General features: G+C 49.4%; 3 protein-coding genes across 4 annotated transcripts in view; 1 reads left to right on the top strand and 2 right to left on the bottom strand.

The window, feature by feature from the left end:
* Positions 1-24540, bottom strand: part of MLF2 (myeloid leukemia factor 2) — a 449608-nt gene that overhangs the window by 334088 nt on the left and 90980 nt on the right. The gene's annotated exons all lie outside the window — the stretch shown is intronic.
* On the bottom strand, positions 2228-14515 carry CDCA3 (cell division cycle associated 3). Its single transcript, XM_060236876.1, has 6 exons — positions 14241-14515; positions 12120-12290; positions 11845-11983; positions 10665-10925; positions 5475-5593; positions 2228-2654 (listed from the first exon to the last, which is right to left on the bottom strand). Exons 2-6 carry the CDS (start codon positions 12228-12230, stop codon positions 2508-2510), a joined length of 777 nt encoding a protein of 258 aa, XP_060092859.1. The 5' UTR covers positions 12231-12290; positions 14241-14515; the 3' UTR covers positions 2228-2507.
* Positions 14853-24540, top strand: part of USP5 (ubiquitin specific peptidase 5) — a 35231-nt gene continuing 25543 nt past the window's right edge. For both annotated transcript variants that reach the window (XM_060236871.1, XM_060236870.1), the window contains exons 1-2: positions 14853-15051; positions 23931-24056. In XM_060236871.1, the coding sequence (XP_060092854.1) occupies positions 14944-15051; positions 23931-24056 (234 nt within the window). In that variant the 5' untranslated portion in view covers positions 14853-14943. The remainder of the gene's footprint in view (positions 15052-23930; positions 24057-24540) is intronic.

The raw sequence follows: 24540 nt of genomic DNA, 5'->3' as shown, positions 1-24540 counted from the left end.
AAAGACAGAAGGGAAAAGAAGAAGGGGATGGCAAAAGATGAGACGGCTGGACAGCGTTACTGATGTAACAAACATGAATTTGAGCAGACTTTGGAGGATAGTGGAAGACAGGAGAGCCTGGTGTGACTTTGTCCATGGGGTCGCAAAGAGTCGGTCTCAACTGTGTGACTGAACAACAACAAAGTGATGAAAAAATAGGAAGAACAAGTTAAGCATATAGGGTGAACAGCTGTATGGATGGCGATTTAATAGAGAGGGGGACGTGACAAGCTGTTATGTCCTTGATCAGGGAGAAAAACAGGGTACACATTTTTAAAAGGCATTTAAGAACCTTTGTCTCCATGGGCAGATTTCCACCTTTCAGAATGTAAAGATGTTAAGACTACTGGGCTTCCTTTAGCATAAGTATGGCATTTTGGGGGGCTTTTTTTGTAGCAGGAACTTCTTTGCATTTTAGGCCACACACCCCTGATGTAGCCAATCCTTCTAAAGCTTACAGCAGGCCTTGTAAGCTTTTGGAGGATTGGCTACGTCAGGAGGGTGTGGCCTAATATGCAGAGTTCCTGCTACAAAAAAAGCCCTGAACATAAGCAGAAAAACCACTTTGTCCTTCTTGCCTGAAAAGGCCACCCTGTGGATTTGAGAACCGGTCATTACCCTACCCTGTGGAACGAAATCTCTGGAAACACCTTAAGTTCAACCACTGGTCCATCAAGAGCTGCCTCTGAGTGAAAAGAGCTCTCCGCGGCCACAAACTGGGTCTCCACAAGCCCTTTCAACAGACAGTGGATCAAATTTATTTCATTTACCCCCCTTTTCTGGAAAACAGGCCCCAAAGCAGCTGACATCTCTCCCTTCTCCATTTTGTTCTCTGGCAGGTAGCAAGCAATACGTGATCGGCCAAGCGATGGGCAACAACTAGGGATGGGAATGGACCGGGAAAGCCCAGTTCGGGGCTTGCAAACTGGGCATCGCTGAACCAAACACCCGAGCAAAACTTGCCCAAACTGAACTGGTTCAGGGTTCCCTTGGTAACGCGCACATGCCACTTCTAATAGATGTTGAGCGTCACCCCCAGGTGTGCCTGCATCATCTGGAAGTGATATATGCGCTCCAGGGAGCCAAATACCTGAACCAAGCGGAACCTTGGTTCAGGGCTTGTGAACTGGCCAAAAGTTCGGTTCTGTGCCGATCTCTAGTAATCACTATCTGTTTGCCTTGCATCTAGTAGGACAACTCCAGGCCTTGTTTAGGGCAGACATGGGGCTGTGCTGAGAGGCAGAACATCTGCTTGCATGCAGAAATTCCCTGGTTCAGTCCAGTTAAACCAACCTGGAAGCAGCTAATATGCAAGATCCTCTGGCCCAAGAGTAGGGGTGTCAAACATGTGGCTCAGGGGTCAAATCAGGCCCCCAGAGGGCAACTATTAGGCCCCCAAGAAACTGGCTGTCATCTGCTTCCTTCTGCATCACAGCTTGCTTTGCCAGGCTTGCTCAGTTGCTACAGAGCAAAGTTTCTCCATTGGCTGAGGCTCCTCTCTTGGGGACAAAGGGGGGGGGAGGGAGAGCTTGATTTGCTAGGCTCTCGCAATCGCACAACAGAGCTATTGAGCCAAGCCTCTCTTCCTTCTATTGGCTGAGGCTCCTCCCCCTCCTAGTCTCCTGGAGAGCCAGAGCTTCCTTTGCCCAGTTCCCTGGATCCCGTATTTTAAGTTTTTTTTTAAAGAAATCTTTCATTGTGTTTGCCTGTGTTTTTTATAAAGTTTATATCTCTGCTACCTAATCTTAAACAGGAACACCCATGGCCCAGCTTGACAAGGTCTGATTTATGTCAGATCTGACCCTCATAACAAATGAGCTTGACATCTCTCCCCTAGAGAGCAACTGCCAGTCTGAATAGACAATAATGGCTGTAAGGGACTGATGGTTGGATTCAGAAGAAAGTAGCTTGCTGGTTTCATACAGCGCTAATGGTGCAGGCTCTGAGAATTGTTCTCACAATCAGCTTTCCTGTTGAGCTTCCAACCGCAATGTTAGCCCTACAAAAGAGACCCTGTGGTTAGGCAGCTACCGTAGGAGCTCTCTGAGCCCCACCCACCTCTGTTGTGGGGGAAGAAGATAAAGGAGATTGTAAGCCGCTCTGAGTCTCTGATTCAGAGTAAAGGGCGGGGTACAAATCTACGGTCTTCTTCTTCTTACAAAAGGCTGCAAAATACCACAGACAGTTATTTCCTCATTCCTAAGTGAAATTTATTTCCCACAGGCAGGAAAGCGGGGTGGGCAAAGAGGGCATTTCAGAAGAGAGGCCCGTGCTAGAAACACACAAATAAGAAACTAAGTGAGAAACATATACAAAGGCTGCTCCTTCCTTGGCCAGGAGAGAACAAAGCAAATAGAAACAGGGTGTCTGGGAGGGGGAAGACCACAATGCCCCATCATCTCCGGCTCCTTCCGCTCTTGAAAGGCTGTTGTCAGAGGCCAGGAATCCCCAGAGGGGCTGGAAGAGGACTAATTTTCCACCAGACGACACTGCTGGTTCTCCTTGTTCAGGGAATACCCCCGGCCACAGCTGCCCGCTTTGAGGGTTCGGCCAGGAGGCAACACTCCTTCCTTGCGCTCTCCTTGACTGTCTGTCGCTGCTGGGTGCCTCTTGCTCTGAAAAGATGAGAGAGATCCAACGTTAGGAAGAATGTGTTTGACATTCACCCTAAAGCCACGTTGGTGAAGTGGTTAAGTGCACAGACCCTTCTCTGGGAGAACCGGGTTTGATTCCCCACTCCTCCACTTGCACCTGCTGGAATGGTCTTGAGTCAGCCATAGCTCTCCCAGAGTTGTCCTTGAAAGGGCAGTTTCTGGAAGAGCTCTCTCAGACCAACCTCACAGGGTGCCTGTTGTGTGGGAGGAAGAAAAAGGAGATTGTGACCGACTCTGAGATTAAGAGCATAGGGCGGGATATAAATCCAATAGAGCCACGTGGTGCAGAGTGGTAAAGCTGCAGTGCTGCAGTCAGAGCCCTCTGCTCACAACCTGAGGTTGACTCAGCCTTCCATTCTTCCGAGGTCGATAAAATGAGTACCCAGCTTGCTGGGGTGAAAATGTAGATGGCTGGGGAAGGCAATGGCAAACCACCCCGTAAAAAGTCTGCCGTGAAAACGTTGTGAAAGCAACGTCACCCCAGAGTTGAAAATGACTGGTGCTTGCACAGGGGACTACCTTTACCTTTAAGAGCCCCGTGGTGCAGAGTGGTAAAGCTGCAGTACTGCAGTCGGAGCCCTCTGCTCACAAGCTGAGTTCAATCCCAGCGGAAGCTGGGTTCAGGTAGCCGGCTCGAGGTTGGCTCAGCCTTCCATCCTTCCGAGGTCGGTAAAATGAGGACCCAGCTTGCGGGGGGAAAGTGTAGATGACAGGAGAAGACAATGGCAAACCACCCCGTAAAAAGTCTGCCGTGAAAACGTTGCGAAAGCAACGTCACCCCAGTCGGAAATGACTGGCGCTTGCACAGGGGACTACCTTCACCTTTTATAAATCCGATATCTTCTTCTATCTTCTAAAAGTCCTTAGCTGTAGGGGTACACTCACATTGGAGTGGTCCAGTTAACACCCAACCATATCTTGGAGTTTCATATGAAGATATTGGATTTATATCCCGCCCTGCACTCCGAATCTCAGAGTGGCTCACAATCTCCTTTACCTTCCCGCCCCCCACAATAAACACCCTGTTAGGCAGGTAGGGCTGAGAGAGCTCTGACAGAAGCTGCCCTTTCAAGGACAATTCCTACAAAAGCTATGGCTGACCCAAGACCATTCCAGCTGGTGCAAGTGGAGGAGTGGGGAATCAAACCTGGTTCTCCCAGATAAGAGTCCGCACACTTAACCACTACACCAAACTGGCTCCCTCAGCCCTCCACCTTCCTGTCCTCCCTGGCTAGCAACAAACTGCAGTTTGTGAGATCCAAACCGACAGATAATGGCTTGCAGCAGTTCTCCAGACGCAAAGTCTCCATTCGAGCGTGGTTTGCAATCTGGCTTTGGTGGAGAGCCACAAGCCACCATCTGGCTGCTTCAGCCACAGACTTGGCAGCAGTGATGGGAGGACGGTGTGCCCAAGAACCAGAGGCTAGCTTGCAGAAAAACAGCAAGCCACAGAGTGGCATTCTATTGCCCCAAGGCACTGCATGGGAGACCGAACAGAGCCTTCGGCAAAGCTTCAGTTAGATTTCTATCTGCAAAATTCCTGTGCAGGAAAAGAGGTGACGTATCTTGCAGTGGCCACTGGTGTGGTGGGAATGAAAGGATTTCATCTCTTTGCTCTACCGTGCCTTCTGTTCTCTTGGTTCCTAAGAGGAAGCCATGATACCTACTGCACCAGGGGTGGGGAGACAGATATTATTTTCATTCATAGCCCGTATTCTGCACTTAGATGAGAGAGAGAGGGAGAAGAGGATGCATGATATATGATGACAGATAGAAGAAAGCAACTTTAAATATGTTTTCCAAGCTGCTAGCTGATGTCACGAGCTGGGGCCGGGTCAGGCGAAGTCCAGGGGCAGTCCAAGGTCTGTAGCTGGTGAGCAAAGAGGGTCCGATGTGTCAAAACCGAATCACAGTCCAGGTATCGCAGGTCAGAGGTCCAGAAGCCGAAGTCGGGGGGTCCAGAAGTCAAAGCCAACGTCAAGGGGTCCAGAAGCCAAAGTGGATGCTAGAATGTCAGGTAAGTGACTAGTTGCTTCCACAAAGCCTTCTCTCAAAGCCCATAGCTATATAGCCTTCTGCTGTCTGTTGCCCATTTGGACTAATTGCTGACGCAGAGGGCGGCCAGGATCCTGCTGAGACTCAAGCATCCTCACTCCTAGAGGGGCCAGGATCCTTTTAGAACTCAGGGCTCAGGGAGCATCTTGCTCGTGAGCGTGCCGCCCTCCTCCGATCCCTGAGGTCCTGACGAAGGCGGTCACGCACATGAGCCACCCGAGAGGGCGAGGCAGGGGGGCTTGGATCTTCTCCCACAGGAGGCAGGGGCACTGGTGCAGGTAGCCAGGGCACTGGTGCAGGTGGCAGGGGCACAGTTTCTTCTGCAGGGTCAGCTTCTTCTACAGGGTCCCCAGCACCCATGACAGCTGAGGTGGTGGGAGATACAAAGAAGATGGATGGATGGAGGGAGGGAAGGATGATAGATAGAAAGATAGATAGAAGATAGATGATAGATAGAAACTTTAAATGTTTTCCAAGCCGCCAGCTGGGGTGTTGGGGGGAACAGATAGAGGAGAAAGGTGAAAGAAAGCAACTTTAAATATGTTTTGCAAGCCGCCAGCTGGGGTGTTGGGGGGGATAGATAGAGGAGAGAGATGTGGAAGAAAGCAACTTTAAATATGTTTTCCAAGCCACCAGCTGGGATGTTGGGGGAGATAGATAAGATAGATTTTAGATAGATTATCATCCCCTTTCTGTACCACCTTCCCCTCTCCCCAAATGAATCACCTGAGAAGCCCGGGAACCGGGGGAGTTGTCATCCTGCAAGACACTGAGAGGAGACCTCCCGGACCCTGTGGTGACAGCCAGCATCTTGCCGCTGGGCTTGCGCCTTCCTGGCTTGCTCCCTGGGAAAGAAAGAGGCAGAACATGGCTTAGCCCTGGCTGGGCAGGCACTGTCCCTCCCCGTTCTCAAAAGGGAAGGCCAAGAGCATTACACGAGCATCCTGTCCCTTGGCTCTATAATAATAATAAAATAATAAAATTTTATTTATATCCCGCCCTCCCCGCCAAAGCAGGCTCAGGGCGGCTAACAACATACATAGGTATACAATACAATATAATAGCTATACAGACTTTAAGATTAACATTATTTAAAAACAATTCAGTTCAATTCATATAAAAGCAATTCAATAAACAAAATCATGTTGGCGGGTCCCTTTATTTAACCATCATAAATCAGCAGTCCGTAAAAGCTAGCTTAAAAAGGGTGGTCTTGCAGGCCCTGCGGAACTGGTCAAGGCTCCGCAGGGCCCGCACCTCCTCCGGGAGCTGATTCCATAGACATGGGGCCGCGATGGAAAAGGCCCGTGCACGAGTGTTCTGAAGTTTAGCCTCTTTTGGCCCTGGGATGGTCAGTTTGTTTTTCCCTGCTGACCTCAGTGCTCTCTGGGGCTCATATGGGGAAAGACGGTCCCTCAGGTAGGCCGGTCCTTGGCCATATAGGACTTTAAAGGTAATGACCAGCACTTTGTAGCGAACCCGGTACATGATCGGCAGCCGGTGCAGTCCGCGTAGCCCCGGCTATATATGCTCCCACTTCGGGAGTTCTAACAACAGCCTAGCCGCCGCGTTCTGCACTAGCTGCAGCCTCCGGGTTTGGCACAAAGGCAGCCCCATGTAGAGGGCATTACAGTAGTCCAATCTTGAGGTGACCATCGCATGAATCACTGTTGCTAGGTCCCGACGCTCTAGGAAAGGAGCCAACTGCCTTGCCCGCCTCAGATGGAAGAACGCTGACTTGGCAGTGGCTGCTATCTGGGCCTCCATTGATAATGAAGGTTCTAGTAAAACCCCCAAGCTCTTTACCTGGTGCGCTGCTTTCAATGGCGCACCGTCGAAGACCGGGAGAGGTATTTCCTTCCCCAGAGCGCCGCAGCCCACGTAAAGGACTTCTGTCTTCGTCGGGTTCAACTTCAGCCCACTCAGTCTAAGCCACATTGCAACAGCCTGCAATGCCTGATCCAGATTCCCTGGGGCGGAGTCAGGTCGGCCGTCCATTAGCAGATAGAGCTGGGTGTCATCTGCATATTGATGGCAACCCAGCCCAAACCTCCAGGCAATCTGGACAAGGGGGCGCATATAGATTTTAAATAACATCGGGGAGAGAACTGCTCCCTGGGCCACCCCACAGTCTAGTGTGCGCCTCTGGGACCGCTCGCTCCCGATCGCCACCCTTTGTCCCCGACCCTTGAGGAAGGAGGAAAGCCATTGTAAGGCCAACCCCCTAACCCCTATGTCGGCGAGGCGGCGGGTCAGTAGCTGAGGGTCGACTGTATCAAATGCCGCCGACAGGTCTAACAGCATCAGCACCGCGACGCCACCTCGATCCAGTTGCCACTGGAGGTCATCTACCAAGGCGACCAGCACTGTCTCCGTCCCATGGCCTGGTCGGAAGCCAGACTGGCACGGGTCTAGGACGGAACACAGTCCTTTACACAGTCCTAGCAACACAGTCCTTTACACACGGGCACATTTTGTTCCCGCAGGTGACAGGCAGCATGCACTGCATTCCTTCTTCACAAAGGAGAAGGGGCACTTTTCTCTGTGAGGCGTACACGGCTTGGGTTCACTTGCAGTCCATCAACAAATGCCATTGACAGCCCTGACCTGGATAGCGCAGGCAAGCCCGATTTCATCAGGTCTCGGGAGCTAATCAGGGTCAACTGGCAAGTATCACAAGCCTAGTTGCAAAGTACCTTTTGGCTGCCACAACAATCAGGGAGCAAAAGACTGGCTCCCCTGCTTGATGTCTGACTGGTTTTTATAACTGAAATTTGATGTAAATTTGACATGCTGTACTTTTTTTTATTTCTATGCCAATATAAGTATTTGGATTTGGAACTCTGGCAAGTACTTGGACAAGAGACCTCTGGTAAGTACTTGGACAAGATACCTTGAAATACCCGGAGGGCATGGGCAAGAGACCTTGAAATACTCTGGCAAGTACTTGGACAAGAGACCTCTGGTAAGTACTTGGACAAGATACCTTGAAATACCCGGAGGGCATTCAGGGAGGTGGCTGAATGCCCTCCGGCCACCTCCCTGAATATCCTCTAGGCGCCCACTAGGGGACCAGTCACCAGAAGTTGCCATGACTTCCAGGCACACATACACACTCAAATAAAAACACAAAACAAAACACCAAACCCACAAATGCCTGTTGACCGAGTGCTCTGAGAACGGGAGAGCCAGTTTGGTGTAGTGGTTAAGTGTGCGGACTCTTATCTGGGAGAACCGGGTTTGATTCCCCACTCCTCCACTTGCACCTGCTAGCATGGCCTTGGGTCAGCCATAGCTCTGGCAGAGGTTGTCCTTGAAAGGGCAGCTGCTGTAAGAGCCCTCTCCACAGGGTGTCTGTTGTGGGGGAGGAAGGTAAAGGAGATTGTGAGCCGCTCTGAGACTCTTCGGAGTGGAGGGCGGGATAGAAATCCAATATCTTCTTCTTCTTCTTCTCTAGACTAAGTTTTCTGTGGGCAGAAAATTTACTTCCGCAGCCCCACCGTATCCTTCTGATTGCCTTGCAAATGCTGCTTGTGGAGGACAGAGAGCCTGCAGCAGGAAAGGGGAACTGCCCCAAATGGCCGATTTTGGATCAACCCCAAGGCCCTAGAGCAGGGGTGCTCCTTTGTCATGGGGGCTGGATCTGACATAAGTGGGTCTTTGTGGGGTCGGGCCACGTGTGTCATCAAATGCAATGCCAGGCAGCAGAGATATAAACTTTATAAAGGACACAGACAAACACAATTAAAGATTTTTTGAAAAAAAAAAATTAAAATAAAACGTAACTTAAAGCATTAGCACTCTGGCAATATTTTGTTTGATAGTCTCTGATAACCGACAACTCTTGTTCTGAGGAGCCTCGGTCAGCGGGAGCCAGTACGCTGATGACACCCGGCTCTATCTACCGATGGGACGGCTGGCCTGACTGTGTCCCAGAAAATTTGCACCTGGCGCTATAAGCCATGGCTGGATGGCTTAGGCTGAGCAGATTGAAGCTCAGTCCAGCGAAGACAGAGGTCCTTTGCTTGAGTCGTGGCAGTCTGGGAAGGGAAATTCCCCTACCGGCGTTTGACAGTGCACCACTGGCGATGGCGCACAAGGTCAGGAGCTTAGGGGTGCTACTCGAGCCTGCCTTGACAATGGAGGCCCAGATAGCAGCCACTGCTAAATCCACGTTTTTCCATCTTAGGCGGGCAAGGCAGTTGGTCTCCTTCCTGGAGCATGGCGACCCGGCAACAGTGATCCATGCAACGGTCACCTTGAGGCTGGACTACTGTAATGCCCTCTACATGGGGCTGCCCTTGTGCCGAACCCGGAAGTTGCAGCTAGTGCAGAACGCAGCTGTCCGGCTATTATTGGGGCTTCCCAGGTGGGAGCACATTTAGCCGGGACTGCGGGAACTGCACTGGCTGCCAATAGTATACCGGATTAATTACAAGGTGCTGGTTATTACCTTTAAAGCCCTATATGGCCTAGGACCTGCCTACCTTAGGGACCGTCTCTCCCCACATGTTCCCCAGAGGGTACTCAGATCGGGATCACAAAATCTATTAGTAATCCCCGGGCCGAAGGAGGCCCGATTGAAATCAACCAAAGACAGGGCCTTCTCAGTTGTAGCCCCCTGCTGGTGGAACCAACTGCCAGATGAAGTGAGGGCCTTGCGGAACCTTGTGCAGTTCCACGGCTGGTATTCAATGGACTCGGCACAGGTATTTAAGAGAAGTGGAAGAAGGCTGTCGCCACCAGAATAGCACCAACTCAATATCTGTTTTAACTGTTGTAATCATTGTATATCTATTTTATTACTGAATGTGTAATTTTAATACTCATTAAATTAATTGTTCATGGGATTTTGTGTTGTGAGCCGCCCTGAGCCTTCTTTGGCGGGGAAGGCGGGATATAAACCAAATCAAATAAATAAATAAATAAACAGAAGGAAGAGAGGCTTGGCTCAGTAGTTCCGCTGTGTGATTGAAAGACGTCAAGCAAGGCCGGGACCACGGAGGTTTTGCAACCAGGAAATAACAAGAAAAATACTCTCCATGTAAAGAAACAATATATCAAAATATAACTACAATGATTCCATTCTCCAATACAACAATATATTATAGTAACAGCAATTTGAATGCAATGAAATGCTGATAGATGGGAAATGGAAATTAATTAGAGAAAGCCTGAAAAACAGTGAATTGTAATGAAATGAGGCATCATCAGACTACTGCACCTATAAGACAGTCCTGGGGGAAGAATCACACGGATCCGAAACAAGAACGGACTGGTTCTGCATCATCGTTGGACTGTATTTAGTGAACGTTGCATCATCTAATAGACAATAGTGAAGTTGTGTCCTTCGGATATTTTTGTCACTGGAAATTTATATTGCTGTTAGTATAATATATTGTTGTACTGGAGGATGGAATCATTGAAATTATATTTTGATATTGTTTCTTTACATGGAGAGAATTTTTCTTGTTTTCCTGGTGTGATTGAGAAAGCCTGCCAAAGCAAGCTCTCCCTCCCCAAGGGAGGAGCCTGAGAAAATAGAGGCTTTGCTCTGTGGCTCCTGTGCGATTGAGCAAGCCTGGCAAAGCAAGTTGCGATGCAGAAGGAAGCAAGAGAGAGGGAGGAGGAAGCAGATGACAGCCCGTTGCTCACAGGCCCGATAGGAGTCCTCCGGAGGTCTGATCTGGCCCTCAGGCAACATGTTTGACACCCCTGCCCTAGAGATTCTTCCCCAGCAGACATTAGGCGTTCCTGTCCAGAAGGAATATTCCCCCACCCAAGGCATATATTTACAAACATAGCCTATCATCTTCCCCTGCTCTGGAAGCTTCGGTCTTCCCTCCCCACAGCATTTCAGCTGAGGTACCCAAATAGCCCTGCCACACAGCTATGCCTGGGAGAGTCCCACCTCACCTGCAGGCCGAAGGGCATCAGCTGGGTTCACCCCTGCTCTCGGGGCAGCCATGACAGAAGCGTTCTCAGCTAGCGGCTCTCTCCTCTCCTCTTCCCTCTGGGACACTTCACCAGAGGGAGCCTCCTCCCTCGAAACCACTGTGACAGAGGCCTTCTCATGCTTCCGGTCCTGAGGGGAGGGCTCCTCAGGGAGCGGTCCCTCCTCGGCCGCTGTGGCCACAAAGGCTTCGCTGAGCTGCTTCACGAGGTTGTTGATGGTGTCTGGGAGAGGCAAGAGACAGAATTTAGGGTCAGCGGGAAACCTTACACCAGGGAATGGAGGGAATCTAGATTTGGTGGGTCCAGTGAGCGCGGCTCGAGTTCAGCCGTGGGGGGTCACATTATAAGAACATAAAAGCATGTTGGATCAGACCAGTGGTCCACCTATTCCAGCATCCTGTCTCACACAGTGGCTAGCCAGTTCCTCTGGAAAGCCAGCAACAGAGCATAGAAGCTGAGGCCTTCATAAGAACATAAGAAGAGCCCTGATGGATCAGACCAGTGGTCCACCTGTTCCAGCATCCTGTCTCCCACAGTGGCTAGCCAGTTCCTCTGGAAAGCCAGCAACAGAGCATAGAAGCTGAGGCCTTCATAAGAACATAAGAAGAGCCCTGATGCATCAGACCAGTGGTCCACCTGTTCCAGCATCCTGTCTCCCACAGTGGCTAGCCGGTTCCTCTGGAAAGCCAGCAACAGAGCATAGAAGCTGAGGCCTTCATAAGAACATAAGAAGAGCCTTGCTGGATCAGACCAGTGGTCCACCTATTCCAGCATCCTGTCTCACACAGTGGCTAGCCAGTTCCTCTGGAAAGCCAACACCAGAGCATAGAAGCTGAGGCCTTCATAAGAACATAAGAAGAGCCTTGCTGGATCAGACCAGTGGTCCACCTATTCCAGCATCCTGTCTCACACAGTGGCTAGCCAGTTCCTCTGGAAAGCCAACACCAGAGCATAGAAGCTGAGGCCTTCATAAAAACATAAGAAGAGCCCTGCTGGATCAGACCAATGGTCCATCGAGTCCAACATCCTGTCTCCCACAGTGGCCAACCAGTCCCTCTGGGGGCCAACAAACAGAGGCTGAGGCCTTCCTCTGATGTTGCCTCCCAGTGCTGGTATTGAGAGGCTGACTTTCCCCACTTACCAGCCACCACAGCTTTCATGGGTGTGCGTGAGATGCCAGGTGTTGGGGAACGAGGGTCCAAGTTCGGATCCTGGTCATCGTCCACCGATCCTTGTTCCTTGGAATCCAACAGGGGAGTCCCCTGTGGGGAGCTCTGCACCTGAGAGAAAAGGAAGGAGAGCAAGACTAATCACTGAATCCAAGGGACCAAGACGAGGGCACTAGATGGGCGGAGAAGCAAAGTCCAAGCCACGCCACCGTACAGGCCAGGTGCTCTCGAAGGACGGGCACAGTACCTCTATGGGAGTTCTCAGGATCCCAGCCGTAGGGGAGCGTGGATCACTGACATGTGCCAGGTGCTTGTTAAGCAGCAGCTTGGATGCAGGGGTGCTCTCGGAAGCCCCCATGCCAGCGGGGAGGGCACACGGCACCCGCTCAGAGTCAGAGGCTGCCACAGATGAAGGGTTCTGCGGAAAGAAGAACCGCTCTGAAGTCGCACAGTCCAAGAAAAATGGAAATCAGGATCCAAAAGCAGTTTATTCCAAACCAGTCCTAAGCTTTCCTCACAACCTGATCCCGGCAGAAGCTGAGTTCAGGTAGCCGGCCCGAGGTCGACTCAGCCTTCCATCCTTCCGAGGTCAGTAAAATGAATATCCACCTTGCTGGGGGGGGGAAGTGTAGATGACTGGGGAAGACAATGGCAAGGAAAGGTCCCCTGTGCAAGCACCAGTCGTTTCCGACTCTGGGGTGACGTTGCTTTCACAATGTTTTCAAGGCAGACTTTTCACGGGGTGGTTTGCCATTGCCTTCCCCAGTCATCTACACTTTCCCGCCATGCAAGCTGGGGACTCATTTTACCAACCTCGGAAGAATGGAAGGCTGAGTCAACTTCAAGTCGGCTACCTGAAAACCCAGCGGAACTCAGGTCGTGAGCAGAGCTTAGGACTGCAGTACTGCAGCTTTAACATTCTGCGCCACGGGACTCTTTGGCAATGACGGACCACCCCGTAAAAAGTCTGCCGTGAAAACGTTGTGAAAGCAACATCACCCCAGAGTCGCGAAGACTGGTGCTTGCACAGGGGACCACCTTTACCTTTAGTATACAAGGGTTACTCCCAACTTGGCATTTCAGAATGTATAACAAGAGTCCCCAACGTGGTGCCCCGGGGGCACAATGGCGCCTGCCAATACCTTACTTGGTGCCCACCGAGAGCTTTTTAGAAAGTGGGTGGGGCCAAACTGATTTTTAGCCTCCGGCTCACACATTTTTGTTTCAGCTCAGGAAAAACGGTCCTAGAGCAAGCTAATTTATGCAGCAGCTCACAACTTTAATTTATTTATTTATTTTATTTATTTATCTGGGATTTATATCCCGCCCTTCCCATCGAGTGGCTCAGGGCGGCTTACAACATATGTAAAACTAACATAAAAATAAATAACTGCCAGTAGCCCACAAGGTAGAATTTTGCTCACAAGACTTTTTAGCTTAGAGAACATTGGTCCTGACCCAAAGAGCTGTAAGAGAGAGGATGAGAGAGAAAGGGCAGCCTTATCTCTCCAACACTACAGAGCATTTTGAAATGGGACACCCCTCTTCAAGTAACAAAAAAACCCTGAAGCCTGGACGTGGTACAGTCCTTTCTAGCTTCTCTCTCCTTTGCGTGTGGCAATCACAGTTATGGAAAATTCCGAAATGGCAAACTGGACCTCACCATCTCACAAGCAGTGTTTCCTCTAAACTGAGTTAGCGTGAGCTAGCTCACAGTTTTTTAGCCTCCGGCTCACACATTTTTGTCTTAGCGCAGAAAGGATGGCCCCAGAGCAAACTCATTTATGCAGCAGCCAAATTGCTTGCTCACAACTTTGATGCCAGTAGCTCATGAAGTAAAATTTTTGCTCACAAAACTCCACAGATAAGGAGTATTGCTCACAAGGCACCTGGTTGGGTAGGGGGAGGGGAGGTTTGCATTTGTAAGCTCTCTCATATTACCAGGGCTTTTTTTGTAGCAGGAACTCCTTTGCATATTAGGCTGAAACACCCCACCCCATATAGCCAATCCTCCTGGAGTAGGCCCTGTACTAAGAGCCCTGTAAGCTCTTGGAAGATTGGCTACATCAGGAGGGTGTGGCCTAATATGCAAAGGAGCTCCCTGCAAATAGTACACCAGGAGAAAGGTTCTAGCCTAGCACGGCTGAACTAGTTTTCCTTTTTACAGGGGGTGCAACAGAAATTGGGGAGGGGTGTGTGCAATGCTGCCACCCCCTCCCCCTGCAGTTCTGCAGCCCACTTTACCACCTCCATCCCAGCGCAGAGTCAGTGTTGCGTAGTGGTGAGAGCGTCGGACTTAACAGTTCGGAAGCCCCAAGTTCGAATCCCTCCACTCTGCTATGGATTTCATGCCACCCACCCGACCTACCTCCACCAGCGGCTAGAATAAAATACAGGATGAATCCACCTCCGTTTAAAGTGAGCTCAGAGGCGAGAGGCCAGCTGCGATTCAAATCTCCCGCCTTCTACCGCCAGGCCCCATGTGCCAATTCTGATTGGGCCTAAAGGCTGCCATTCACTCTTATCACGCCCCTCCTTCTGTATTAGTTTTAGACCCCCCCCTCTTTATATCTCCTTCAATTGGCAGAAAATAAAACGCGCCCCTCTAAAGCAACCTTCTATTGGTTCGATTTTCTGTCCATCATATATGAGGCCGCCGTCTTGTCTTTTAATAAGACGGACCCGGCTGTCAATCTGGGATTTTCTATTGGTTTAGTGTTTTGTCAGTCAGTTGGATACCGCCCCTACTTACTCTGCTTTATTGGCTAGTTCAGACCAATACAAAACCCATCGCCCTTCTAACGCCAATAAATGTCTGAGCAGTCGACTTTTCCTATTGGCCAGCAATGACACATTTGATTGGATCAGATGTCTGTCTTTCTAAAGAGCTAAAATGCTGATAGGGAAAGAAAGGGAAAAGGGGCGTGACCAAGCAAAGCACTTCCCTCTTTCATGGTTATCAGGTCCTGACGGCGGCGCTATTCTTTTGTGCTTCGCTCATTGGCTGTCAAAGGGGCGGCCGCTGATTGGTAGGGGTGGGGCTGTGGGTGGCATCAGAAAGAGCAGCTGTCATGGCGGAGCTGAGCGAAGCGTTGCTCTCCGTATTGCCTTCTATCCGAGTACCGAAGGCCGGCGACCGTGTCCATAAGGATGAGTGTGCCTTTTCCTTCGATACCCCGGTAAGCGCCTCCGATGAAAAGCTGAGCACCTGAGGGGGCCCCGTTACCGCCGACTCCGCACCTCAGCCCACCCGGCCCGGATGAGGGGGGAGGGAAGCACTTAGTTTGCGCGAGGCATCATGGGACTTGTATTCTTTCCCGGGGCGTGCGAGAGATCCGAGTCCACACGCAAGAATCCCAATGAGAACTACGAATCCCAGCAGGCCCAGGAGCCCCGTCGATTTTATTTGAAAAAAATGCTGTGCTTGGTGGGGGATGTAGTTCCATCACCAGTCTGGGATAGGCCTGGGGTCGGCTGAGGGAAACCTCTCGCCGTTTTCTCGGCTTCTCCTTTCCCTTCTCTCCGGCTGTGGGAGCGGCGGCTCTCGTCTTCCTAACGAACGTGACAAGTCAGTTTTAATCGCAGGAAAGGCCGAAAGATGCCAGGCGTTGTAGTCTACCTCGTTTGGGCTGCCCCTGTGGGAATCTCTGAGACGCCTCGCCAGACGGCTGGAACCTCTGGAAGTATCTAGGAGCCCTTCGCGTTGCTTTCTGGGAGACGTAGTCTCACCTCCCTGTTTCAGATGCCAGTTTGTTGACCTCTGGAACTACCAATCCCGAAATCCTTTTGGGGCAGGGCAAGTGCCAGGCCTTTAACTGCCACAGCGCACGTGGTGCTGAATTACTAGCTGGTTGCCACCCCATTTGCTCCCTTTCCCCCCTCTAATTTTAAGGGTGTGTGTATGTCATGATTTTGCACACCTGTTTACTCTGAACATTGTATCTAGAATGGCAGAGGATTTTGGGGCGGGCAGCCGCAGTTCTTTCTGTGGGTTTAGCGATGTCTTTTCCATATAAAACCCCCCACTCTTTTGGCTTCTGAGGCAGATAACTGGGAATCTTGTAGCACTTTAAGGACTAACAGGGCTTTATTTCCACTAGGGCCACTAATTTTATTCAACCATTCTAAACTGAACAAGGGTTTTATCATGTAAATGTTAACAGGCTTATAATCTATTCTGCGTACATATTGTTAGGCAGGATTAGCTCTGCTACTGATTTTTGTTAAGGGAAACATAACATGTTAATGCTCTCCAGTGTCAGTCTTCTGCACAGATGCTTAATAATAAAGCCAGCATTAGAAAACATACATCCTGCAGGCATAAATGAGCCTGGAATTAGGGTTGCCAGCCTCCATGTGGGGCCTGAGATCTTCTACTTTTACAACTGATCTCCAGCTGGCAGAGATCAGCTCCCCAGGAGAAAATGACTGCTTTGAAGGGTGGATTTTGTGGCATTGCATCATGCTGAGGCCCCTCCCCAAATCCCATCCTCTCCCAAATCTGCCTCCAAAATCTCCAGGTATTTTCAAACACAGTCCTGGCAACCCTACCTGAAATGTACAGGTAACTTCTGGCCACAAAGCCTGCAGGCACTTTCAAATGAACACAAATATGTTCATGAATCCTTATTATTTAAAATTTGAGAACATATGAAGCTTCCCTATACTGAATCAGACCCTCGGTCCATCGAAGTCAGTATTGTCTACTCAGACTGGCAGCGGCACTCCAGGGCCTCAAGCTGAGGTTTTCGCACCTACTTGCCTGGACCCTTTTTAGTTGGAGATGCCAGGGACTGAACATGGGACCTTCTGTTTACCAAGCAGATGCTGTACCGTTGAGCCACTGTCCCTCCCCTAATTTGGCACCCCTAATTCCCACCTATGCTTTTGTAGGCTAGAAGAAGAAGAAGAATTGCAGATTTATATCCCGCCCTTCTCCCTGAATCAGAGACTCAGAGCGGCTTACAATCTCCTATGTCTTCTCCCCTCACAACAGACACCCTGTGAGGTAGGTGGGGCTGGAGAGGGCTCTCACAGCAGCTGCCCTTTCAAGGACAACCTCTGCCAGAGCTATGGCTGACCCAAGGCCATTCCAGCAGGTGCAAGTGCAGGAGTGGGGAATCAAACCTGGTTCTCCCAGATAAGAGTCCGCACACTTAACCACTACACCAAACTGGCTCTAGAGATGACCTTGTCCGATGTAGTGAGAGAATCCTTGTGATATGCATGTTGATTTAAGAGGCTATAAAGATTTTTTTTTTTGTAAGGGCCCCAAAATGAAAATAATACAGGGTGAAATATAATCATGTCGAATTAAATGTAATCAAGCAAAGTATAGTGATCATGTTAGCATTTAAGGCAGGGTTCCAGCAGCTGCAAGTGGAGGAGGGACAGTGGCTCAGTGGTAGATTATCTGCTTGGTAAGCAGAAGGTCCCAGATTCAATCCCAGCATCTCCAACTAAAAAGGGTCTAGGCAAGTAGGCGTGAAAAACAGCTTGAGACCCCGGAGAGCTGCTGCCAGTCTGAGTAGACAATACTGACTTTGATGGACTGAGGGTCTGTTTCAGTATAAGGCAGCTTCATATGTTCTCCAACATGATGCCCATGGGCATCTTGATGCCCTCTGGCACCTTTCCTGGCACCCACCCAGTGTTTTAAGAAAATGGGTGGGCCCAGCAGAGCTTCTGATTGGCTATTGGAGGTCTTGTTTCAGTGGCAGCAGCAACCACTTTTGTATCAAGATGGTACCCGACTCCTTTCAGGGCAAAGAGCCTGCTTCCATTTCCAAGTCTTCATTCAGTTCCTGCTGAGTAGGCTGTCGTCTGGCTTCTTAGATAGCCTTGTCCTCCCCAAGGGAGTCTGTCTTGCAGCTGAAAATAACTTCAGTCCTCCTGCCTCTTGTGGTCTGGGCTAGTTTTTCTGCCCCAGAAGCAGTGCTGCTTTAAAGAAACAGCCAGCCACTAACTACTGTTCCTCCTGATCCTCTCAGAGTGTGGGTGTAGCCTCTTCTGAGCTAGTTTCAGCATCTTGCCTCCTGAGAATTCTGTATATGGGCAGGATGGAGGCAGGGAACAAAATTATGCTGCTGAGCAAGTCAGATGTGTGTTGCATTTGCTAACTCAAACCTAGATATTCTGAACACAGTCTCCTATCATGACAGCTTTCAATGGCCAGCCAGTCTCCAAATGTTGTTGCTCCCCGTTCTTCACCTGGATGGGGGGAGAGATCAGGAAAGTCACCTCCAATTTCCACTAAGAGCTCAAAACAGCTCAGAATAAGATGCAGAAAGCCCGGAACAAAATCAAGACATAAAGCAGCACGTCTGTTTCTGCAAGGAGACGATGGATGCAATTGAAGGCAGCACAAATCCAGAGTTGGGAGAGCAAGGGATAGCACAGCTGAACTTATTGCAATTCTTGTTACTTGCTCAACTGGGCCTTCGTGGGTAACCTTATGCTTGTCCCCATTGTGGGTCTTTGTGCTATCAGGTGCACTGAAAAATAAAACTGCCGTTGGGCTGCCATTCCGTAAAGCCTGTAGTGTCCTGCACTTTGAGTCCTGTGGAGAGCTTTTTCTGAAATGATATTGCTATTAGTGGGAGAAAAGGCAGAAAAGGAAAACCCAGCAGGTTGACTAGTGTGTCTGGCTGTTTTCTATGAAGATAATACTAGAGGTTTTGGTGTCGTGGTGAAGTGTGCGGACTCTTAGCAGGGAGAACCGGGTTTGATTCCCCACCCCTCCACTTGCAGCTGCTGGAATGCCCTTGGGTCAGCCATAGTTCTCGCAGGAGTTGTCCTTGAAAGGGCAGCTATAAGAGCTCTCTCAGCCCCACCTACTTCGCAGGGTGTCTGTTGTGGCAGGGGGGAGAGGTAAGGGACATTGTGACTGCTCTGAGACTCAGAGTATAGGGCAGGATATAAATCCAATATCATCTTCTCTGTGTCAGAGTATCAGAGCAGCTTACAATTTCCTTTCTCTTCTTCCCCCCACAACAGACACCTTGTGAGGTGGGTGGGGTAAAGGAGATTGTGACCACTCTGAGATTCAGAGTTATAGGAAAAAGGAAAGGTCCCCTGTGCAAGCGCCAGTCGTTTCCGACTCTGGGGTGACGTTGCTTTCACAACATTTTCACAGCAGGTTTTTTACGGGGTGGTTTGCCATCGCCTTCCCCAGCCATCTACACTTTCCCCCCAGCGAGCTGGGCACTCATTTTACTGACCTTGGAAGGATGGAAGGCTGAGTCAACCTGAGCCGGCTACCTGAACCAGCTTCTGCTGGAATCGAACTCAGGTGGTGAGCGAAGGGCTTCAACTGCAGTACCGCAGCTTTACCACTCTGCGCCAACGGGCTCTGAAGGAGTTACAGAGCAGGATATAGATCCAATATCATCATCTTCGGTTAGTCTGTTGCAGCAAAATGAAACAGGAGTCGAGTGACGCCTTGAAAACTAATATAATTTATTCCAGAATAACCTTTAATGAGTCAAGATGCTCAGAGAAGACATCTTGCTGGAAGAGGACATCCATAGCAGATACAATATACTGTTGTATTTATGCAAACGTAAATATATCTGCTGTGGACGTGTGTTGTATTCATCTGATGAAGTAAGCTGTTAACTCACGAAACCTTACGCTGGGATAAATGTCGTTTGTCTTTAAGGAGCTGCTAGACTCCGGCTTAATTCTTCTGCGAAGAGGGACTACACATGGACAAGGCCGAAGCCAGGATTTCATGTTTGGTGGGGCCCACAGGAGAATATGTTGTGGGGGGTTTCTGGGGGCCACCCGGTTTGGTGGCCCTGGGTTCTCGGCTCTGTAAGCTGCCTTGAGTCCCACAAGCTAACCGCCCCCCCTCCCCACTCTTGGCTCTGCACGCTGTGTTAGAAAGGGGGAGAGGAAAAAAGCGAACTGATCAGCGGCAATGCTACTACTTGTCCAAGTGGCCATGAGAAAGCAGATAGGTTCAGGGCCCTCCAAGGGAGGGGCCATACAGTTGGAAGGGTTTTTTTTTTTTTTAAAGAATGGGCCTGCCCCCCCCAGGGCCCCCTGTAGCTACAGGCTTGAGCGTGGAGCTCTTTGTTTGGGAAAATGTGTAAGGTGGGGCAGGGGAAAAGGAGGACATAGAGGTCTTCGTAACATTTTGAATGGTGTGGCGATTGAGTTGATTGTTCTGCACCTGCATTACGGTTTGTTTCCAGACAATTGGGTTGATTGCCCTGAGATGCAGTAATGACTGGGGGCTGTCAAAAGGCGTAGATAATTTCATGAAAAGGAGGACTCTGGATGACGCCAACAGAGTTGAAATCCACATAGGTGCAATTCTGCTTGGGTTCACTTGTTTTGAAGGTTCAGCTTAGCTATTCTGGCTGACTCTGTGAGTACCAGATGCTGGGTTGGAATTGGAAATGGCTGCCTCCATCAGCCCCAAGGGCCATCCTGGTGACTACAGTTTGGTACTGCCTGATGGGCTACATGGGCCTGTTGTTTGTAAGGCTATTATTGCACATCGTCCTGGGTTCTCTTCCTTGTTTGGATTGCCTCTTCCAGTTCAGTTCCCCCCTGCTATTCTTTCTACCAGTTCCAGTCCAGTTTCCACCATGTTCTTTCCGCTCTGTCACCCAGCATGAAGGCGTCACAAATCACGCAACGTAAGTGAAAGGGAAGTTCTGTATATGCTCTCAAATGTTTCCAAGGTATTTAATCGCACAGTGCAGCTCTCGTAACTGGCTATGGTACACCCTTCTTATCCATTGTGCTGAAACAGCAGCTGCTTCCACTGATGATGGAATGCCCAGCATCAGTAACTCTGTGTGGGCCACAGATCTGCGTTGGACGCTGATGGGAGGAACTGCAGTGAGCTGAAATGAGCATCTCTTAAAATCTGGATCTCTGCCTAAGCATCAGATGCAAGCGATATCAGCAAAGTTTATTTAAAGAATTCTAATAAACCATGCTGAACGTCTCAAAGCAGTTAATAAATGGCTATGAAAGAGTGTACGTGCACCAGGGCTTTTTTTTGTAGCAGGAACTCCTTTGCATATTGGGCCACATATCCCTGACATAGCCAATCCTCCAAGAGCTTACAGGGCTTTTATTACAGGGCCTACTGTAAGCTCTTGGAGGATTGGCTACATCAGAGGGTGTGGCCTTACAGGCAAAGGAGTTGCTGCTACAAAAAAAGCCCTGACGTGCACAGCTATAAACAGACAATGGGTTGGATCCAGCCAGTTCTTTTCCCATTCGGTTGTACCTAATGCTGTCTTTACTATAGTTTCCATCCTAGTGGCTTTGCTACGTGCACTTCCCACAGTCTCCATCATAGCCTTCCTGTGTCAAAGGGGGACACTCCTCCTCCCCCTTTTATTAGTGGAAATGATGGTTGGGTGAGGCCAATGAACTGGAATAGTTGAAAGAAATGACCATCAGTTGATGGTCATCAGCCCAGAGCTCACTTGTTGAAAGGGAAGGTGCCACCAGCCAAGTTTGTTGGCTTGATCGTAATTGCCTGGGACTGAAGGGTAGCAGGTATTTTAGAGCTGCTGGCAACTTAAAGAAAGATTGTCTCCTGTGGAGCAGATTGGTGGTCGGTGCAGTTGAGTTGGCTGAGGTTGTGCAAAATGGTGAGCGCTTGTAAGTAGGGGGTGGGCACGAACCGCATATTTGTGGCTTGGTTCTTGGCTGAACCGTGAGCCCATACAAACGAGGAGGTTGGTTTGTGAACCGACCTCATTCATATTGGTTCGTGCGCCATTTAAAGTTTAAACCTCAGTATTCTGCTTCTCACAAAAAGCTGGAGGATGCAGAAGGCTGGGGGTGAGATGGCTCCCTGCTCTTTAAACCAGTGCTTTCTGCTCTTTATGAACCTCTATGAACTGCATCTAAATTTGTGAAAATTCATGGCAGTACCCAGTTCTTCGGTTTGCAAACATTGCTTCGTGAACCGTCCAAAATTTGTGACGAGCTTTAGTTCATCGGCCGGTTCATGCCCATCCCTACTTGTGAATTTGCTGCAACATTTCATACCAGTTGCAGTTTTCATTCAGTCTTCAAGGGTAGCTCTGTGGAGAGCCAGTTGCTGTAGACGAGGGAGGAAGATGCTGTTCCATTCTACTGTATACATCTATTTGTAAGAATTTGCCAACACGCATTCATTTTGCATTTGAAACTGGGTACTACTAAGAACATTAGAGAAACCATGTTGGTTCAGACCAATGACCCATCTAGTCCAACAATCTGTGTCTGACAGTGGCCAAAAACCCAGGTGTCATCAGGAGGTCCATCAGTGGGACCACGACAGTAGAAGTCCTCCCGCTGTTGCACCCCCCAAGCACCAAGAATACAGAGCATTACTGCTCCAGACAGAGAGTTCAATCAATACTCTGTGGCTTATAGCCACTGATGGACCTCTGCTCCATATGTTTATCCAATCCCCTCTTGAAGCCGTCTATGCTTGCAGCCGTCACCACCTCCTGTGGCAGTGAATCGCGTGTGTTAATCACCCTTTGGGTGAAGAAGTACTTCCTTTTATCAGTTCTAACCCAACTCCTTAGCAATTTCATTGAATGTCCACGAGTTCTCGTATTGTGAGAAAGGGAGAAAAGTACTTCTTTCTCTACCTTCTCTATCCCATGCATAATGTTGTAAACCTCTATCATGTCACCTCTCAGTTGACATTTCTCCAAGCCTGGATAAATGCAGAGTTTGTATCACACATTTAGCCATAAATACTTTGAATGCAACAAAAGAATTATTCAACACAAGGGTACACTGTGCACAGATTGTACATGCATTCACTATAACATGAAGAGGGCTGATGTAAACTGGCCAGTGGACTCTACATGGTTTCAGTGGACTGCATTGACCCAGCTAGAGGGGGGAATGGACATCAGGGAATGCTCTGGTTACACGGGGTGTTATGTCGCATTATGTGACAGATCAGTGTGGATGGATTGCACTCTGGGTGGCTTTTAATTCTTGTTATATAGGCTCCCTTGAGCCACTTGGAAGGGCAGAATATCAATATTTGAAACAACTAAAATGAGGCACGCAAAACACATGTATCAGCCACACATGAGATGGAGATACATGTGTGTGTAAAATCTAGGGTATTTAAAAAAAACATGTAAATGAAAATAACCTTAGAGGAACAAGGAAGATGTGGACCATAAACAGATATAAGGTTTTGAGTGAGAGGATGAGAAAGGGAATAAGAGAATCTTGTATAGATTCTGAGAGCCAGTTTGGTGTAGTGGTTAAGTGCCTGGACTCTGATTCCCCACTCCTCCACTTGCAGCTGCTGGAATGGCCTTGGGCTAGCCACAGCTATCACAGAGGTTGTCCTTGAAAGGGCAGCTGCTGTGAAAGTCCTCTCGGCCCCACCAACCTCACAGGGTGTCTGTTGTGGGGGGAGAAGATATAGGAGATTGTAAGCCACTCTCAGTCTCTGATTCAGCAAGCAGGTTGGGGTATAAATCTACAATTCTTCTTCTTGTAGCTACATGACTGAGTCTTGCATTTGCCCGTGCCAGAAAGGTGACACAATATGCCATTGGTCAGAGCAGTCACAAAGTCAAGGTACTCTGTGGTGGGACAACAGATGTATGACTGGGAAGAGTCATTCTGATCTGTGGTTTGAAAATCCCTCACAAATGATGAAAAATATAATGCAAATATGTTCAATTTGCATAATTTATTCAAGTGGCGGAATTCCTTGGGTTTTGGCACGGAATTTGCAGCTGAATCTTGCCTTTTTTGTTCGCGTGCTCATGCCCCTCAGTGGTTCTCTTGGCGTCCCTGTTGAGTTAGAAGCCTTTCTGGCCAGTCCAGTGTAGTAGTCAGCATGTTGGGGGCTAGGAGCTGGGAAGCCCGGGTTTGAATCCTTGCCCTGCTGTGGATGCTCGCTGGATAACCTTGAGCCAGTTGCTTTCTTTTTCTCTCCCGACCTAGCCTATCTCACAGGGTTGTCGTTAGGCCAAAAGGGAAGAGACGGATGTCAGCTGCCTTAGGGTCAAAGGTGGAGGCGTACGTGAACTGACTAAGTAAAATTGCTGTTCCTCAGGAGTCCGACGGAGGCTTGTACATCTGCATGAATACATTCCTAGGATTTGGGAAGCAGTACGTGGACAAGCATTACGAGAAAGCGGGCCAGCGGGTCTATCTGCATCTCAAGAGGACACGCAAATTGGTAAGAAGGGCTGGCCTCTCTTGGACATTCCACTCTTTTAATGGCAGAGGGGGCTCTCTCTCTTCAAGCGTCCGAGCACCTATCTGTTTTGCTGTTTGTCAGTGCCGTCTCCCCCCCCCCCCCCCCGGTGGTGTTCTTTGGAATTCTCTGAATGAATGGCAGTGTTCCCTCTAAGCTGAGTTAGCATGAGCTAGCTCACAGTTTTTTAGCCTCTGGATCACGTGTTTTTGTCTTAGCTCAGGAAAAACGGCCCCAGAGCAAACTAATTTATACAGTAGCTCACAACTTTAAATGCCAGTAGCTCACGAAGTAGAACTTTTGCTCACAAGACTCAACAGCTTACAGGGAGCATTGGTTGGATGGCTAAGAGATATGAAAGCCCAAGAAGAAAATTGGGGGGCGGGGCAAACTTTTCTCCTAAATATTCCCTGCAGATTCTTTCTGATTTGGGAAAACTGAGAATTTTGGGGAGTGCTGGGAGGAT

Source organism: Heteronotia binoei, chromosome 4 (genome assembly GCF_032191835.1).
Source record: "Heteronotia binoei isolate CCM8104 ecotype False Entrance Well chromosome 4, APGP_CSIRO_Hbin_v1, whole genome shotgun sequence".
Classification (NCBI taxonomy): Eukaryota; Metazoa; Chordata; class Lepidosauria; order Squamata; family Gekkonidae; genus Heteronotia; species Heteronotia binoei.
The sequence above is the reverse complement of the archived record's forward strand: the minus strand, read 5'-3'. Positions and strand labels throughout refer to the sequence as shown.

Bases quoted from the DNA above. Each gene is read 5' to 3' on its own strand.
- CDCA3 (XM_060236876.1), bottom strand. From the start codon at position 12,230: ATGGGGGCTTCCGAGAGCACCCCTGCATCCAAGCTGCTGCTTAACAAG. The intron at 5,594-10,664 runs GTGAGGTGGGAC...TTTCTTTCCCAG, and splicing joins TGATGCCCTTCGGCCTGCAG to GGAGCAAGCCAGGAAGGCGC. The intron at 2,655-5,474 runs GTGATTCATTTG...TCATCTTTTCAG, and splicing joins CCGGTTCCCGGGCTTCTCAG to AGCAAGAGGCACCCAGCAGC.